This window comes from Muntiacus reevesi, chromosome 15 (genome assembly GCF_963930625.1).
Source record: "Muntiacus reevesi chromosome 15, mMunRee1.1, whole genome shotgun sequence".
Classification (NCBI taxonomy): Eukaryota; Metazoa; Chordata; class Mammalia; order Artiodactyla; family Cervidae; genus Muntiacus; species Muntiacus reevesi.
In genome coordinates, this window is record NC_089263.1 from 14,959,224 (window position 1) to 14,978,170 (window position 18,947).

The window sequence follows — 18,947 nt, forward strand, 5'->3', positions numbered from 1 at the left end:
ATCAGTAATTAAAAAAAATTACTTTCTGCTCCCTGTATGATTATAAAAACAAAATGACTCCCCAAGGGATATTTTATGAATAGAAATTCTCCTTTAAAACTGAAAGTCTTCACGTAAGTTAATAGAGTGATTTTTTTTTAAACCTACTAGTGGGCTGCTGAAAAGTATTGGAGTTTCTTTGACTCTGTAAAATTTTCATTTAATTATGTAACACAAATTTCTTTTACTTGAAGTCTTTATTGTTCAAAAACCTTCCCTCCCATTTTGAGATGGTTTAAAAAAAACAAAACCCTTGTGTTTTCAAATACCATTATTCTCCAATACCATCATTTGAAGACCTACTACTGGAGAATCATAGTATTGAAGGCAGTTATTTATCCTCAACATATGAGAACCGTTTTAACAATTTAAAACCTAACGTTGACGTCCTTAGCATCTGCTTCTGATGCACTCTTCTGCCTGCGCCTTCTGGGAATGATGGGATAGTGCTTTTGTCATGCAACGTGACCAAGAAGGTGGGCTGCGGGTCACTGTGGAATGATTTCTAACCAACTAGCAACTCCAGACCTTGGGATTTTATTGGTCCAGGTGAGGTTGTACAGCTCAGTAATGTCTGCATGTGTGTGCGCGCCCACTTGCCTAGATTTAGTCTTTCCAAGTGGTTTGTAACTGGCTCGGCCCATTGGATTGCTAGCTTTTTGGATGATACAGGTTGGGGAGGATGCAGGAAGTAGAAGGGCTTGAACTTGGCAGTCTTTTGACAGGATGTCTCTTTTAACCCCTGCTGAGGTTAATTTACATAAAAGCCAGCTCTGTGTGTGTGGAGTTTTCTAAATTTAAAGTTTGTTCTTATTACCATAGTGATGGGAGTGTCAGCACTGCCTGAATTTACGGCCTTGCTCTCCTCTGTCTGGACGTCCTGGCAGCTCCCGGTTCCGTTTCCTTCGGGTAACAGGATACAGCTGGTGGCTGAATTCTCACCTGTGGAATAGCCCTTTGGAGTGCTCTCCTCCGTGTAGGTCTCTGCAAAGCAGCAGAAACCATTTTTGCAGGAAACCACAGGCCTGTGTTAAACACCAAGGGAGAATTGAAATAACATGTGTGAGTGTTCCTCTTCCCGAAGGTACCAATCACCGTGCGGGCGCTGCCTCAGTGTGGTGCAGGGCCGCCTTCTGCCCTCCCCTCGGCTTTGAGGTTCTTGTTTAGTTAGCTGATGCTGACTTCCCCCTTCTCTGGTCTCTATTGCCTCTCCGGCCAACTGAGCAAGTTGAACCGGGCTGGATTTCATAATGAGCTAGTAGGTAAGCCTTCTGGGACTTTCAGATATTTTGGGGAAGATTGATTTTTGTTCTTGTACGCTGTGGCCCCTTGGCCTTCAGATGGTATGGGGAAGCTCATTCATTTCTGTCTCTAATGGTCATGTCAGTCAGGTGTCTCTTCAGTGTTTACTGGATGCCCAGTACCGTGCCAGATGCTGTCAGGAGCCGTGGTGTGGAGGAGGAGTGCTCCAGAGGACATCTGCCGTGTGGCAGGCCAGCGTAAAGAAGCCAAGGGAAAAAGGCAGGCATGGAATAAAGGGGGAAAATACCAGTGTGTGACTTACTGCTGACTGTGTGGATTAGCCTATCAGCGGCAATCAGCAGGGTGGAGGGCATTATCTTGAGCCAGAGGAGTGAGCACTGGACTGAGGGTGGTGCATGCAGATGGTGCATGGGAGCTGGAGGGCCGCTGTGGGTGGGGGGAGAGGAGGAGAGGAGCGCCCAGTAAGGAGCTGCAGATAGTACGCTGAACAATATTTGGAGAAGTCAGGGTGGGCCTCTGGGGGAGCCTGGATGGCCTCTCAGAGGTCACTGGAGATGAAGGGCATATTTAATAGAGTGCTTTGTCTGTTGGGGTTCCCATTTCTCTCATCAGTACCCTTCATTTAGAATTAGGGGTCAGCACGGCAATTAGGATGGTTCAAGAGAAGTACTCCTTGAACGTGATGTGAGATTAATGCTGAGAGGGCTAAAGACGTAACACATGCCAGGCAGTAAGGATAGGAACGTAATTTATTAAGTATTTTCTCATTGCTTAGTATCGTATAAACATGTTACATACATCTTTTATTCTTAGGTTTCCCCATTTTACACATGAGACTAAAGCTTGGCAGTTAAATAGCTTGTTGGAGGCAGTGCAGCCAGAAGTGCAAGAGTTATACAGCTCAAATCCAACTCTCTGTCCTTCTCTGAATTGTGTTGCCTTTCTCATTTTTATTCTTGGAGTATTCTAGTTGTTTTTGTTGTTCAGTCGCCACGTTGGGTCCAATTCTTCGGGACCCCATGGACTGCAGCACGCCAGGCTCCCCTGTCCCTCACCATCTCTTAGAGTTTGCCCAAGTTTATGTCCAGTGAATCGATGATGCCATCCAACCATCACATTCTCTGTTGCCCCCTGCTCCTCTGTCTTCAGTCTTTCCCAGCATCAGGGTCTTTTCTGTTGAGTCACCTATTCTCATCAGGACAAAAGTATACAGTATTCTAGTAGAGGCTGCTAAAGAATCCTTAAATGCTAGAAGGTTGTCTTTTCAATCTAGATGGGTGCTTTTCAGCCATCTGTTTCTTTAATAACTTCATTATTCATCCAAGTGGCTTATAATAGAAAGATGGGGAAAAATAAATATGATGCTGAATTTTTTGCAGAGGAAATGTTCCAAGCTTATAACCTCCCCCTTGGCAGCTGCCCGTCCCATGCGGCCCTTGTGTGTGTGTGGATGCAGCATCTGGGCCTGATCCCTCGGGTTCAAGGCTCCCCCTTTAGAAAAACTAACATGGGTTAAGTGTGTTCCCCAGACTGTGATCACTTCTTGTTTTTATACTTTTATCTCCCTTTCTTCGTAGCTCAGTGATTAAAAAACCCGCCTGCCAATGCAGGAGACTCAGGAGATCCCTGGATGGGGAAGATCCCCTGGAGAAGGGAATGGCAACCCACTCCAGTGTTCTTGCCTGAAAAATTATGTGGACAGAAGAGCCTAAGGGGCTACAGTCCATGAGGTCGCAAAGAGTCGGACACAACTGAGCATGCATGCAATGCTCCTTTTTATGAGGCCTGGCAGATCTTAGCACTGTTGCCTGGAACTTCCTAAAGAGAAGAGACTGGTTCCCCCAGAGAACCTTCCAGGGGGTAAGAGATGTCTTACCACTGTGTAGGCAGAGAGGAAGCTGCAGAATGAAAGCAGCATTTTAGGAAGGCTGAGTCAGAGGTGCACATGGAGCATGGAGAGATTTTCTCAAGGTGATAAGGCCCTGGCACTCAGGTTTACAAGCAGAGGCAGGTCGACTGGCGGTGCTTCCTGCCTGGGGAAGGAGGTGATGTGGGCTGCTTCTGGGACCCCTTCTAATTACAGAGTTCATGGCTCACAGGCTTTGGCTCGGTTTTGGGGTGAAGATCCCAGGGCCCCTGGACATTGGTTGGAAAGCCAACCTTTGCCTGCTGCAGCTCGGGGAGGCCACCGTGGGGTTCTAGCCTGGCCTTCCTGGTTGTAACCCACAGCGGATACTTGGACTCTCAGGGTTTGAATTTAGGCTACAGGAGATTACCTTCCAATGGTACTTTTTATGAATCTTTGAACCTGAGTTGTGAACAGACATTTGAGCTGAGCTTAAAAAATACAGAAGACAAAGCAAAACCCCCAAAAAATGATGATAATAAAAAAGATTTGTTGATGCCCGTGTCATCGTATGGCCATCATTTCTTTGGGTTAGCACTGTGTCGCAGCGGTTTGTGTATTTTCTTCTGTCTTCCTTCCTCGGCAACTTGGAGGCATGTGAATTTATGCAAGTGTCTCTGCTGACTTCTTCCATCACCTCCTGCTTGCTCTTCTCATTCTTCTGCATAGTTGTTAAGAACTAACTGCACTTGTCTTTGGCTATGCTGTTCTTTTCTTTCTTTTCTGAACCACACATCTCCTGCTGTGTCTACTTGGTTAAATCTTCCCTCAGATTGGCCTTCTACAGTAAGCTATGTCTGGGCTCCACCTTCTAGAGGATTTATAGCTCCTTCCTGATCCTTGTGAAATTTTTATTGCACTTATACTGTACTATAAATTAAGTATTTAAATGTATGTGTCACTTGTGATACTGGTAGGGGCCATGTGTTGTTTCCCTATCATGAATCGCAGCCTTGTCGTGGCGAAGGGGCTTGTGTAACTCAGTGAAGCGATCAGTCATGCTGTGCGGGGCCACCCAAGACAGACAGGTCATAGTGAAGAGTTCTGACAAAACATGGTCCGCTGGAGGAGGTATTATTGGCCAGTCACTCTAGTATTCTTACCATGAGAACCCCATGGACTGTATGAAAAGGCAAGAAGATATGATACCAGAAGGTGAGCCCCCTGGGTTGGAAGGTGTCTAGTAGGCTACTTGGGAATTCCAGCTGGGCTATTTAAAACCCTAAAAGATGATGCTGTTAAAGTGCTGCATGCAGTGTGCCAGCAAATTTGGAAAACTCAGCTGTGGCCACAGGACTGGAGAAGGTCACTTTTCATTCCAGTCTCAAAGAAGGGCAATACCAAAGAATGTTCACACTACCATACAGTTGTGCTCATTTCACATACTAGTGAGGCTATGTTCAAAATCCTTCAAGCTAGACTTCAGAAGTATGTGAACCGAGAACTTCCAGATACACAAGCTCGGTTTTGAGGAGGCAGAGGAACCAGAGATCAAATTGCCAACATTTGATGGATCATGGAGAAAGAAAGGGAGTTTCAAATAAGCATCTACTTCTGCTTCATTGATTATGTTAAAGTATTTGACTGTGTGGATCACAACTAACTGTGGAAAATTCTTAAAGAGATGAGAATACCAGACCACCTTACCTGTCTTCCTGAACATCCTGTATGCAGAACAAGAAGCAACAATGGACTGGTTCACAATTAGGAAAGAGTACAGTAAGGCTGTATATTGTCACCCTGCTTATTTAACTTCTATGCAGAGTACATCATGTGAAATACTGAGCTTGGTGAATCACAAACTGGAGTCAAGATTGCTGGGGAGAGATATTAACAATCTCAGATATGCAGATGATATCAGTCTAGTGGCAGAAAGTGAAGAGGAACTAAAGAGCCTCTTGATGAAGGTGAAAGAGGGTAGTGAAAAAGCTGGCTTAAAACTCAGCATTCAGAAAACGAAGATCATGGCATCTGGTCCCATCATTTCATGGCAAACAGATGGGGAAACAATGGAAACAGTGATAGACTTTATTTTCTTGGGCTCCAAAATCACTGTAGACAGTGACTGCAGCCTGAAATTAAATGATACTTGCTCCTTGGAAGGAAAGTTGTGACAAACCTAGACAGTGTATTAAAAAGTAGAGACATCACTTTGCTGACCAAAGTCCATATAGTCAAAGCTATGGTTTTTCCAGTAGCTATGTATGAATGTGACAGTTGGACCATAAAGAAGGTTGAATGCTGAAGAATTGATGACTTTTGAATTGTGCTAGAGAAGACTCTTGAGAGTCTCTTGGACAGCAAAGAGATCAAACCAGTCAATCCTAAAAGAAATTAGCCCTGCCTGATAACTCAGTTGATAAAGAATTTGCCTGCAGTGCAGGAGACCCTGGTTCAATTTCTGGGTCAGAAAGATCTGCTGCAGAAGGGATAGGCTACCCACTCCAGTATTCTCTGGCTTCCCTTGTGGCTCAGTTGGTAAAGAATCTGCCTGCATTGCAGGAGACCTGGGTTAGATCCCTGGGTTGGGACGATCTCCTGGAGAAGGGAAGGGCTACCTACTCCAGTATTCTGACCTGGAGAATTCCATGGACTGTTGCAAAGAGTCCATGGGGGTTGCAAAGAGTCGGACATGACTGAGCAACTTTCACTTTCACTTTATTCATCGAAAGGACTGATGCTGAAGCTTGAATGCTTTGGCCACTTGATGCGAAGAGCCAACTCATTGGAAAAGACTCTGATCCTGGGAAAGATTGAGGGCAAAAGGAGAAGAGGGTGGCAGCGGATGAGATGGTGAGATAGTATCACTAACTCAGTGGACAGGAATTTGAGCTAACCTTGGGAGATAGTGGGGGAAGAGCAGCCTGACATGCTGCAGTCTGTGGGGTCTGAAAGAGTTGGACACAACTTAGCAAGTGAATGGCAACAAAATTTTATTTGTCCCTAAAGCTCAGCATCTGGTTGTCCATGGACTATTTTAAGGGCTCAGTAATATGAGATTATCTACCATTATTAAGTCTTTACGTGCCAGGCAGATATTATAAACATATATAAAGAAAATGAGGCCCCAATCACTAAAGACTATGGTGTGCTCACCCATATGAATTTTAGAGCATGTTCTAAGATGAGTGTCAGAAAATCAGAGTTTTAAAATTAAATTTAATTTCTTTAATTATTTTAATTAATTGATAAACTATTGTGGCAAAGCTCTGATTTGTTTTATTCCACGATAATTACTTTGATTGTGTGTGATGTTTGCCATAAATTCCGGGTCATCCTGCCTACTAGGTAATCCAGCACTGATAAAAGACTCAATCAAGTGAGTGACTGCGGCTGTTGGTGTTTCGTTGTTGGGTTTTGTCTCAGTTTGCTGTATCCTTTTGTTTTCCTGTGAGTATTGTCCTCTGTTAGATCTGTGTCCTGACAACCTCTCCTAGGCACCCCCTTCCCCTCCCGCCCCCTTTCTGACTAGTGCTTCGCTTTTTTCTTGGTGTGTATTAAGCACTGTGTCATGAGAGGGTGGGATGGGGCAAGCTTCACTGTCCCGTGAGAATCAGACACCTGATCCGAGTCTCAGCACTGTTGTTTCCAAAAGTGTGGGCTGTGATTTCAAAGGAAAAACATCTCACGGTTTGGTTTTTTGATTTGGACTCTGATGGTGGAAGTAGGCAGGGAGGGGCTGGGCAAGAATTGGCATTATCTGACAATGCGCCAACAGATGCTCATGTGCCATGAGGTTTGAGCATCACTGCTTAAAGCTCACTGCTCAGTTAATCCGTGAGTGCATCTTTAAACAGAAGAACTTGGACATTTGCGAGGCTTCCGTAAGATTTCCTCAGTTTCTTATTCGCAGATATACTTGGTATGTTTAGTATTTTTTCTTTTTGTAGAACTTAACATCCTCACCAGGAAAAGCCTATCTACCCCTTGTACTGTGCTTCTTTTTCTGTTGTTCAGAATTCCTGGCTCCTACCCTCAGCCAGTGCATGACATGTTCATAGCCAGCAGCCCAAACTCCTTAGGAATGAAGGAAAGAGTCTTTTGAGTCTTGTTGTTTTCCTTGAGGAAGACCTGAATGTTGACCGTTCTGCAAGAATCCAGAGTATGCACTGTCATTTCCATGTTAACCCCCACCCAGATGTTTGTGGGTTTTGAAGGATTTATTGTATTAGCTGGGTCCCTGGTCATGGAAATTCATCTGAAGCGCACTTTTCCATGGAAATACCCTGCAGGTAGAAACACTCTATTTATGCTTGGCTGCGTCCCAGACAGCTGTCCTTCCCTTAACGAGACTGGGATGGTTGTGTTTAGGGGGGTGTTTGCACATCTTTTTTGTGGATTTAGACGCTTCCCTGTTGTAAATGACAAAAACCATGCGGAGTTTGTCAGGCTTGGGCAGCTGGTCCTTAGGAAAAGAGAGTTTGCAGTATAATTACCTGCTATGGCGTTGGGGGCGCCTGTGACTTGCCCGCCCCCCCTCCTTGAACATTTCACTTCAACAGTAGCCCCTTTTGAAGGCTTCTTCAGTGTGGAGTGTGACTGTGACCGAAGAATACTGAGTTTGGTTTATGTTTACAGACATACGGGTGCAGACACTCATGTTTTATATGCTTTGCTTTTTGTCAGCTCTGGGGACCTCTAGTAAAGCCGGTAGATTTATTCAGTTTGACATTGAGGGGAAAAAACAGGTCTTTTTACTCCTTTCTAGGTCCGTTGTAACAGGGGACTTATGCCTTTACTTTATTGAGACATGCTTTTTTTTTTTTTTTTTAAGATGGAAAATATCTTTGAGACATATAAAATTGTTGCATGAGGACATAATGTTTCTTTGGATTATTGAGAGGTTTTTTTTTTTAGCTTTTGACCAGGAGTTGGCATTCTGGGATCCACTGGCTGAATCTAGCCTTCTGCCTCTTTTAGTAAATAAAGTTTATTGGAACATGGCTATGCCCGGTCATACATATGGCAGCAGAAACCCTGTGGCCTGCAGAGCATAAAATACTTACTGTTTGACTTTTTAGGGGTGTATTTTCCGGGATGCGGGGGGCACCTGGTAAGATTTTACGTTTGTTTGCCCAGGCCCATCGGTTGTTGGAAGTGCCTGCTGTCCTGTCTGTCCCGCAGACTCGTCAAGCAGACTCATTGTGATCCTGTACAGTGACCGAGCTTCTGCACAGTCACTTTTCAGGTAGAGCGAGGTGCAGAACATTCCAGAACTTCTGCTGCTGTAAGCTTTGTCAGCACTGCACGCCCAGAGCTGGTATATTCTGATGATGGTCTGTGCTTTGCACCCTATGAGGAAAAGGCTGATGCTAGTTTATGTTAAAGTACAGGAACGGATTGTTGCAATAGTCTTTGCTTCTCTAATCAGCAGCACCCTGAGACTTTTCTTCCCCTTTCTCTCTTTTATATTTTTAATTGGAGGATAATTGCTTTTTATTGTGTTGATTTCTGCCGGACATCAGCATGAATCAGCCATAGGTATACATATGTCCCCACCCTCTTGAACCTCCCTCCCACCCTTCTAGATTGTCACAGAGCATGATTTGAGCTCCACCATCAAAGTGGGAGAAAATAATTGCAAATGAAACAATTAACAGGGAATTAATATCTGGAATATATAAGCAGCTTATGCAGCTCAACAGCAGAAAAATAGCCCATTAAAAAAATGGGCAGAAGACCTAAACAGACATTTCTCCAAAGAAGACATAGTGATGGCCAATAATACATGAAAAGATCTCAAGGTTGCTAATTATTCAGTTCAGTCGCTTACTCTTGTCCGACTCTCTGCAATCCCAGGGACTGCAGCACACCAGGCCTCCGTGTCCATCACCAACTCCTGGAGTTTACACAAACTCATGTCCATCGTGTCAGTAATGCCATCCAACCATCTCATCCTCTGTCATCCCCTGCTCCTCCCAACTTCAATCTTTCCCAGCATCAGGGTCTTTTCCAAAGAATCAGTTCTTTGCATCAGGTGGCCAAAGTATTGGAGTTTCAGCTTCAGCATCAGTCCTTCCAATGAATGTTCAGGACTGATTTCCTTTAGGATTGACTGGTTGGATCTCCTTGCAGTTCAAGGCAGCTCATTATTAGAGAAATGCAAATTGAAATTACAATGAGGTATCACCTCACACCAGTCAGAAAGCCCTTCACCAAAAAATCTACAAATAATAAATGCTGGAGAGGGTTTGGAGAAAAGGGAATCCTTTTGTGCTGTTGGTGGAAATGTCAGTTGATTACAGCCATTATGAACTGTGGAGATTCCGTAAGAAACTAGGAATAAAACTACCTGCCTGCAGTGTGAGCAGTGCAGGAGACCTGGGCTCGATGCCTAGGTTGGGAATATCCACTGGAGGAGGGCATAGCAGCCCCACTCCTGTATTCTTGCCTGGAAAATCCCACGGACAGAGGAACCTGGCAGGCCGCAGCCCACAGAGTTGCCAAGAGTTGGACACGACTGAGCACGCGCACAGTGACAGGACCTGGAAGCAGCCTAGATGTCCATCCTGGGACTTCGTGCATGTGGGTGTTGTGGTAGGGTGTGTAGATTTATGTAATTGACACAGTTGCATTAAAATTGGGTGAGCCTGTTTTGACATAAAGTGAACATGTTCCATTTATACAACAGCCAAGTGTTTGGTTCTTCTTGGAGCGTTTTGAAATAAGACTCAAAATGTGGGAAGAATAAATATACTTACTGCACTTGTTATTACTAATATTTCACACACACCCAAGTTTATGACTTAGCCAGAACTGTAACAGGTTACTATGGAGTGGCAGAGTTGGTAGACATACCTAACATCATAGCATGTAAATCTTTGCATTTTGATGGTTCTTTTTCTTCATGGTCTCTTTCAACTGGCGTGCCGCCTTTACTGGCCCCACAGTGTCAGGCGCACGTTGTGCTTATGAAGTCATTCACTAGTTTGTTATCGGAGACAGAAGGATTTTCTCTTAAAATTCCTTGATGAAATGATTGGGTAGACATGGTGCTTTTGTTTAATTTTCCTCTTGATACAAAGTCTGTTGACAAAGCAGAGACTCCAGTGGTCTCCAGATTGGTCTTGGGGAATGGGTTGGTTTTCAAGTGCATTTGCTCTGAGACGATGACCTTCCTGTAATATGTAGGCTCCTTTTTTTAGAACATAGTTCTCAAGTAAATTAAGTCTGTTTAAGTGTGTGAAATAAGTTGATGCACTGTACCTAGCAAGTGTTTGATGGTCTAGCATCAGAACTCTTGAATTCTCGATTTTAGGACCAGTTTGAGGGTCTTTCATCCACTGTATTACTTGCTTTCTTGCTCTCTTTCCCTACGGGGGTAAAAGTCACCTCAGGAGGCCTTCCCTCAGCCCCATATTTAAGACTGTATCCTCCTCATTACCTGTTCCCTCTTCTCTGATGCTTTCCTGTAGCACTCACTGTTGCTCGATCTCTGTTAATCCTCAGATAAGCTCTGTCTGTGCTCTGAATGCCTGGGTGCCCAGCACACTGTGGATGCCCAGTGATGGTTGAATTAATGAAATCGAGGAGAGTCTGTACTGTTTGTAGAATGAGGGCTAGAGGCAGGCAGGGCAGGTCGGTTGGTGACATCAGACTGGGCTTGAATTCTAGGTTCATCCACCTCTTACGTTGATATTAAATAATCATTGAAAGGAAACACCCCCCTCCCCAACAAGTGAGATGGGGGAAAATAGGGTTTTTTAAAAGGGGATTAAAAATGATGTTGAAGGGACTTCCCTGGTGGTCCAGTGGTTAAGACTTTGCCTTCCATCACAGGGGTGTTGTGGGTTCAATCCTTGGTCGGGGAGCTTAAATCCCACATGCTCGTGACCAAAAAACCAAAACATGAAACAGAAGAAAAATTGTAAAAATTTCAATAAAAACTTTAAAAGTGATCCGCGTTAAAAAAAAATGATATTGTCTATAAAGCTCTGTAAATGTTAGTCCTTGCTTTCCCCTGGTTTGTCAGCATTGAAGCCTAAAGGCAGTCTGAATTTAGCAATCTGATGCTTCTAGGGTCATTACCTTGATGACTTCTGACAGATTTATTCTTCCAGCAGCCTGTGTTGCCAGCACAACAATGAACTGTCCCTTTGACCAGTGTGGGTGGACAGACAGTTTGTCAGCCCTCTTTAATCCTCATATCAGAATAACTTGTATGGGTTCTGGCTTTGGAATAGGTTTAGGCGAGTCCATGATTCCAGACAGTTCAGAGGGCATCACCAGATGCAGCGGGTGCATCCGAGAAGTTTGTGTGTGTTCCTTGTACACACAGTCATTCTAGGTCTTCTGGCAAATCAAGAGACATCAGAAGGCTGGTAGGTCAAACCTTGCAGGTCTGATCACAAGGTGTTAATTCTTGTTTTGGTTTCCACTGATGTTTCTTATGTTGGGATGGTCAGGAATACTTCATTAGTCAGTTAAAGCAAATGGGTTTGGTTCGTGCATTTATAGATTGTTTCACTCTTCTGTCCCAGGCAAGTCTGAACAAGACCTAGAAAGCTGATTAAAAGACTAGTGAGCACGGTGCTTAATTTTAAGTTAAATGGATATTTAATGCATTGAGAAAGTACTCTGTCTTCAATCTTTCTTTTCTCTCTCTCCCTTTTTAAAAATCATCCATGCTTGCTTTTTGAATCTGTTGGTTAGAAAAACAATTTTCTGAAAGAATTGACTATTGCTTCATTTCTAAAGTTTGGTTTTCAGTGTGGATTTTTGTAGATGATTTTTGCACCTTAAGGGATCAGAATCATTAAATGAAGGCTGGCAGGAAGGAAAGAGTGCACTAAGCCGAGTGTGTGTGTGTGTGTGTGTGTGTGTGTGTGTGTGTGTGTGTGTTGGGCGGGTGGGGGTGTGGACTAGAGGACAGACAAGCCTTGTGTGTGTGTTCGGCGGGTCTGTTATTGTGTGTGTGTAGTGGGGGTGTGGACTAGAGGGCAGTCGGGGCAGGCAGGGCAGGTGGTCAGCCTGGGGCCATCTGGCTGTGGGCACATCTTGGGGCAGAGTGAGTGAAACCCATGGCCTGCTGCTGGTTGGAGATGATCGTGTGTGGGAGTCCGGTTGTAGATTTATCTTTTTCCCCAGAGGTGTGTGTTAACTGTTTTGGGGGTGAGCCTTTGACTTCCCTGGTGGCTCAGGCGGTAAAGCGTCTGTCTACAATGCGGAAGACCTGGGTTCGATCCCTGGGATGGGAAGATTCCCTGGAGAAGGAAACGGCAAGCCACTCCATTACTCTTGCCCAGAAAATCCTGTGGATGGAGGAGCTTGGTGAAGGCTACTGTCCATGGGCTTGCAGAGTCAGGCACGACTGAGCGACTTCACTTTCACTTTGATTCTCAGACACACAACCTGACTGAACTGGCTGATTTGTAAAGAAGTTTTACTACTGAGAGGATTCTGTTAATTTGAGTTGTGTGTGGTTGCTCAGGCATTGCTTTTTATTCTAAAATTTGGTCTTTGATTTCTAATTTACGCTGTTGGCATTTCAATTGTTGGGTTTTTATGATCTGGTGTGGCATCTTGCCAAGTATGGGATTTTATCTTTTTCTTTTTGCGTCTTGAATGCTGTTCCTGTAGGATTTTTGTTTTTTTTTTCCTTTTAATACTGCTAGATCGTAATTGATCAGGTCCCCTATTATGAGCAAGACACTCAAAATCTGTTAGAATGAATTTACTTGGGTCTTCTCTGATTCTTATGAAAATGGGATTAGCTTATTCTGAGATTTGTTTATTTAAAAAAAGATTTGCCCATCTGAAGTAATTCTGGACTACGATAATTTTAGCTTAGATGAAACCCTGGTCAAATCACCAAGGTGAGCTTTTAAGAACATGCTGTTCTTAATATTCACAAATATATAATGTAAATCTTCTCTAAAGTTCTTCCTAAGATTTTTGTGAGAATTCATTTAGATCAGGTAATGACAGGGAATCCAGCTGCTGATTTTCAGGAGACCAACAGCTTCTAGTTGATGGAGGCCACCTGTGGCCCCCCTCCTCTGAGAGAAAGAACTGTCTCCTGGTCTCCCGTCCGCCCTGAGTGCCCTAGTGATAACTGGGGGGAGCATCTTATGAGTTTGGGGGATTATATAGAAGTGTAACTTGCGCACGCACTGTTCTTTTTTTGGTTTGCTTTTAATATCCTATTGGTTGGTTGTTGAAACATCTTCTATGACTGCAAAGACTTTTGTCTTTGTTTTTCAATCAGAACATCTTTCTCCCCATTTGTAAAGATTGAATCTGGGCCACACGGCATGTTACAATCCTTGAACTTCTGTTTCCAAACCTCTGAGGAAAGCTGGGTATCTGTAACCGCAGACTCCTGATTTTGCTCATGTAACCTTGCTTGACATCTAGGACTTTTCCAGTGGGTTTTAAATTTTTGATGATAACTTTTAATTTTATTCTCATTTATTTCTCTCTCTTCTGTTTCAGTGTCCTGGGTCATGAAACTTAATCCACAGCAAGCTCCATTATATGTGAGTAAATCATCAGATTTCATTTTATCCTTACTTTGCTGTTTAATTCTTATAGTAAACTCAAAAATGTTCTCCTGTGGTTATCAAAGGACTGTTGAACCATCTACATATGAATATATTGACATGATGCCCTTCAGAAATTGAATTTGATTTAGTGACTGTTAAATGATGAATAATGCGTGATACTGGGGGGAGAACAAATGACAGCTGTAAGCCTTGTGTGGTAGACTGATCGGGGAGAGAAGACGCGTGTATAAGGCAGTCGCATTGCCCTGCAAAGTGATTCTGCAACTTCTTATTTGCATACACAGTTCGCTTCTGTAGAAGCAGGGTGTTGGGCTTCCTGCTGCCGTTGTGAGTTACCCTGTTCCACGGCTAGGTGGCGCTCTGTCACTGGCAAAAGTGCCGTTTACTTTTAAGAACCTGGGTAAAAGCCATCCTCTCCTTAGAAAGTGGGGAAATTAGAAGATGACATGGATAAATGAATGAATGGAGACTGGAAAAAGTAAATTCTAGGTGTTTTCGTTTGTTTAAACAAAGAACAGAACTGTTGTGAGTTAGCCGAATGGAGGGGTGAAAAGCGCCTGGTTGGTGGGCAGCCGTCGGAGAGGTGTGAGGGGCCAGGGGCTTTGCTGTTGGTGTGGTCTGGAGAGGTGCACGGAGTTTTTTTGATGGCAGAGGACGTCAGTCAGATCCTTAATCCTGAAGATGAAGGACCGTTTTATTGGCTAAAGAGTGCGCAGAGCCTCTGGAGGACGCAGACCAGCAGGCGGAGGGCTGGTGGCAGTGAGCGTGGTGTCGCTGAGCAGGCGGTCTGCCCTGCTGAGTTTGCGTTCGTGGTGATGCAGTCGGATCCTCAGAGGTGGGTGGCTTGTGACAGCTCACGAAAGTGTGTGGAGTTTATTTCGTGACCACTGAGGAGCTTTGAATGGTGTTCAAACCGGCTGCTCATTTTATGTGTTTATTTTTTTAACTGTGCTGTGTTAGTAAAAGTCATATATACTTTCCTAACATGGTGCAATCATATGATTGCTCTTCATACAAAGCAAAACACATGTTCTTAGGCGATATCTTGTTTTCTTAAATTCCTTCCAGACCACTTGGAGACCATTTATTATGTTCACCAGTGGGTTTGCACGTGAATTGAATACCTTGGACTTAAGAAAACAATTGAGATAAAAATCACACACCATAAAAATCCACCCATTTTAAAGTGTACAGTTCCCAGTTTTTAGTATATTCATAGTTGTGTCATCTTAACTTCAGGGCATTTTTTTAGCACCCTCAACAGAAACCCCACACCCCTCGGCAGCCACTCTCCAATTCTCCCTCCTCCAGCCCTTGGCATCTGCTCTCTACTTTCTGTCTTTATGGTTTTACCTGTTCTGGAAATTTCATATAAATGGAATCATGCAATATCTGGCCTTTTGTGACTGGTGTCTTTCACCTAACATCTTATATATAAGGTGTATATTAGAGTGAGTATAAGTACTTTGTTCCTTTTTATTGACAGATAATAATCCATTATATGGACAAATTACATGTTTATCCAATCCTCAGTTGATGGGCATTTAGGCTGTTTCTACTTTTTGACCGTTAAAGTTAATGATGCTGTGAACAGCAGATTTTTGTGTAGGCACCCAACTTTATTCTTTCCCCATTGATTTTTCTTGGGCACTTTTGTTGAGAATCAGTTGGTTATTAAATGTAAGGAATTATTTCTAGACACTCAATTCTGTTCCTTTCATTTATGTCATTCTTCGTTGGTTAAGTTTCTTTCAACAGTGATTGATAGCTGCCAGTGTACATGTCTTTAATTTTTGTAGAATTTATTCCTATTATATCCTTTTTGATGCTATTGTAAATGATACTGTTTTCTTAAATTCATTTTTAGATTGCTCATTGCTGGTGTAGAAATACAGTTGATTTTTCTGCATTGATCTTTTATTCTACAACCTTGCTGAACTTGTTTATTAGCTAGTACTTGTTTTAGTGGATTCTTTAGGATTCTCTGTATCCAAGATCATGTCAGCTGAAAATGTGCTGTGTGTGCTAAGTCGCTTCACTTGTGTCCGACTATGTGACCCTGTGGAGCGTAGCCTGCCAGGCTACTGTCTGTGGCATTCTCCAGGCAGGAATACTGGAGTGGGTTGCCATACGCTCCTCCAGGGGATCTTCCCAACCCAGGGATCGAACCTGCGTCTCTTATGTCTCCTGCATTGGCAGGAGGGTTTTTACTACTAGCTCTACCTGGGAAGCCCTGTTGAAAATAGATATAGTTTTCTTCTTTCCAATCTTTTTATTTTATTTCTTTTTCTTGCCTAATTGCCCTGAGGAGAACCTTCAATTCAATGCAGAGTTGAATAAAATAGTGAGAGGAGACATTCCTGTCTAGTTTCTAATCTTAAAGTGAAGGCATCCATTCTTTCACTGGTAACATTAGTACGATGGTAGCTGTGGGTTTTCATCGGAGACTTCATCAGGTTGAGGAGGTTCTATTCCTAACTTGAGTATTTTTATCATGAAGACTATTGAATTTTGTTGTTGAGTGTTTTCTTCTGTCTGTTGAGATGTATTGTGGGTTTTTTCTTTCATTCCATTATTGTATTATGTTGATTGATTTTTAAATGTTAAACCAACCTTTCTTTCCTGGGATTAATCTCATTTGGTCATGGTGTATAATCCTTTTTGTGTGTTGCTAGATCTGGTTTGCTAGTATTTTTGTGTCTATGCATAGTTTTCTCCTGATGTTTTCGTCTGCTTTTGGCCATTGAATGAGTTTAATTATGGGCTGATATGACTGCATAGTTGTGGTAGGCAGAATAATGGTTCAAGTGTGTCCATGTCTTAATTCCCAGAACCTGTGAATGTTTATCTCACATGTCAAAGGGGCTTCACAGATTTCAGTAAGTTAAAGATCTTGAAACCAGAGTTTATCCTTTAATTATCTGGATAACCCAGTGTAATCACAAAGATTCCTGTAAGTGAGAGAGAGAGGCAGAGATGTGTAGATGCCACGCTGCTGGCTTTGAACGAGGAAGGGTCCATGAGCCAAGAACTGCAGCCTCTTGAAGCTAGGGAAAGCAGGGGAACAGCCTTTCCTTAGGACCTTCAGAAGGAACACAGATACCTTTATTTTAGCCTGGTGAACATCGTTCAGGCCTTTGACCTTCAGAACTGTAAGGTGATAAAACCTGTGCTGTTTTAAGCCTCTGAGTTTGTGGTGGTTTGTTGTAACAGCAGTAGAAAGCTAATACATTGGTAGTTTGGGAAAACTCAGTTAGTAGCGTGCAGGATAATTTAGAAGGAGCGAGAAGAGGCTGAGAGGTGAGTTAGAAATTTTCTTGTCTTGCCATCATTGAATCTGAGAAGTTGAGAGCTAACAGGCTGTAGATGATACCTGCTTCAACCTCTCCATTTTAGAGATGAGGAAATGCATTCTGAAGACACCGTGATAAGGTCATGCAGCTCATTGGTGGTAAATTGTGATTTACATCTGTATTTTGGGGGGCTTAGTCACAGAAATCACTGTAAAATTTGTGAAGCATAAAAAAGCTTCATTTTGTTAGGGAAGCAAGGCTCTTAAAAATCAGTTCTGAAGAATATACTTACTGCTTTTATATATGACTTAGGTGTTTAGTGTGGTTGGACAGGCTCTACTGGGAAGACCATCTTCAGTGAACTAAGGCAAGTGTCAGGGGTTTACACTGTTTGGGTGAAGGAAAGAATAGTCATCCCCCCTTCACTTTTCTAGTGATCTAGCATCACAGTTTCACTTTCTGTGGTTTCAGTTACCTTCAGTCACCATGGTAATAATATTATATGGAAAATTACAGAAATAAACAATGCATGTATTTTATCTATTTATTTATGACTGCACTAGGAGGCATGCAGAGTCTTAGTTTCCTGACCAGGGGTCGAACCCACCCCCTGCGTGGAAGCCTCATGATTCATAAATTTTAAGTTTCCCACTGTTGGGAGTGGTGTGGTGGGATCTTGCACCGTCCCACCGTCCCGCTTCATCCTGTAGGGGATATGAATCATCCCCTTTTCCAGTGTGTCCTGCCCACTGGTCACTTAGCGTCTGCCTGGGTTATCAGATCGTCTGTGATATCTCGATGCTGTGTTCAGATGACCCTTATTTTACTTAACAGTGGCCCCAGAGTGCAAGAGTAGTGAGGCTGGCAATTCAGATACACTGAAGTGAAAGTGTAAAGTGAAAAGTGAAGTGTGAAAAGTGAAAAGCCTTGAAGTGAAAAGGTGAAAGTTCTTGACTTAATAAGGAAAAAAAATTCATATGCTGAAGTTGCTAAGATCTATGATAAGAATGAATCTTCTACCCATGAAATTGTGAGGAAGGAAAAATAAATTCATGCTATTTTTGCTTTTGCACCTCAAACTGCAAAAGCTACAGGCACAAAATGTGGTAAGTGCTTTAGTTAAGATGGAAAAGGCATTAAATTTGTACAGTAGGATATTCTGAGAGAAGGAGGCAGACACCACATTCACCTCACTTTGATTTCAGTATAGAATTGTTATCTTGTTCTATTTTGTTATTATCGTTAATCTCTTTACTGTGCCTAATTTGTAAACTTTATCACAAGTGTGTGTGTCAACATGTTAATTATATATAGAGTCAGGACTGTCCACGGTTTGAAGCATCTGCTGAGGGGTGGTGAATGTGACCTCCTGGATGGGAGAGGTGCTCTGACTGTTACAGGGCAGTCCATTGGTGAGGGGGTCAGTTTTCTGCACCTCGACAAGTACTAAGCAAAATAATAGAGTGTGTTGAAATTCTTCTTGATGATTTGAGATATGCTAGGGTGTATGTCTTCAACAGAAGAGAGAAAACTCCTAGTTAATGAGGAAAAACGCTGAACACTGAGAATAACTTTCACCTGAAAGTTAAGAAAAATAGGCTGGATTCCAGATACTCCAAATAAACATCTTAACCGGGCTTTACATAAAAAGGAGTCCACAAAAAGCTGCAGTAGTTAAAATGTAAGGGATGTCCCAGATTTTACAGGTGGCAGCACTGTCAGATGCTTCAGTGAAGCTGTTGTAATGGGTGACTTTTGTGGACTGTTAACAGTGGGACACAGGGAACCTGGAACTTCGGGGGCCAGGAACTGTAATCTAGCTCTGCCTCGGTTTCCCTGCCTGTCAGCTCTGACTTCACAACTGCACCCTTGGTGTGATCAGCTCGTTATGTTACCAGGTCAGGAGTTTGCCTCGTCCTCTACAAAAATACTGATGGTTGC

General features: G+C 43.1%; 1 protein-coding gene across 7 annotated transcripts in view; it reads left to right on the forward strand.

Moving 5' to 3' along the window:
• Positions 1-18,947, forward strand: part of AKAP13 (A-kinase anchoring protein 13) — a 314,908-nt gene that overhangs the window by 72,266 nt on the left and 223,695 nt on the right. For all 7 annotated transcript variants that reach the window (XM_065906801.1, XM_065906802.1, XM_065906803.1 and 4 more), the window contains exon 2: positions 13,643-13,686. In XM_065906801.1, the coding sequence (XP_065762873.1) occupies positions 13,654-13,686 (33 nt within the window). In that variant the 5' untranslated portion in view covers positions 13,643-13,653. The remainder of the gene's footprint in view (positions 1-13,642; positions 13,687-18,947) is intronic.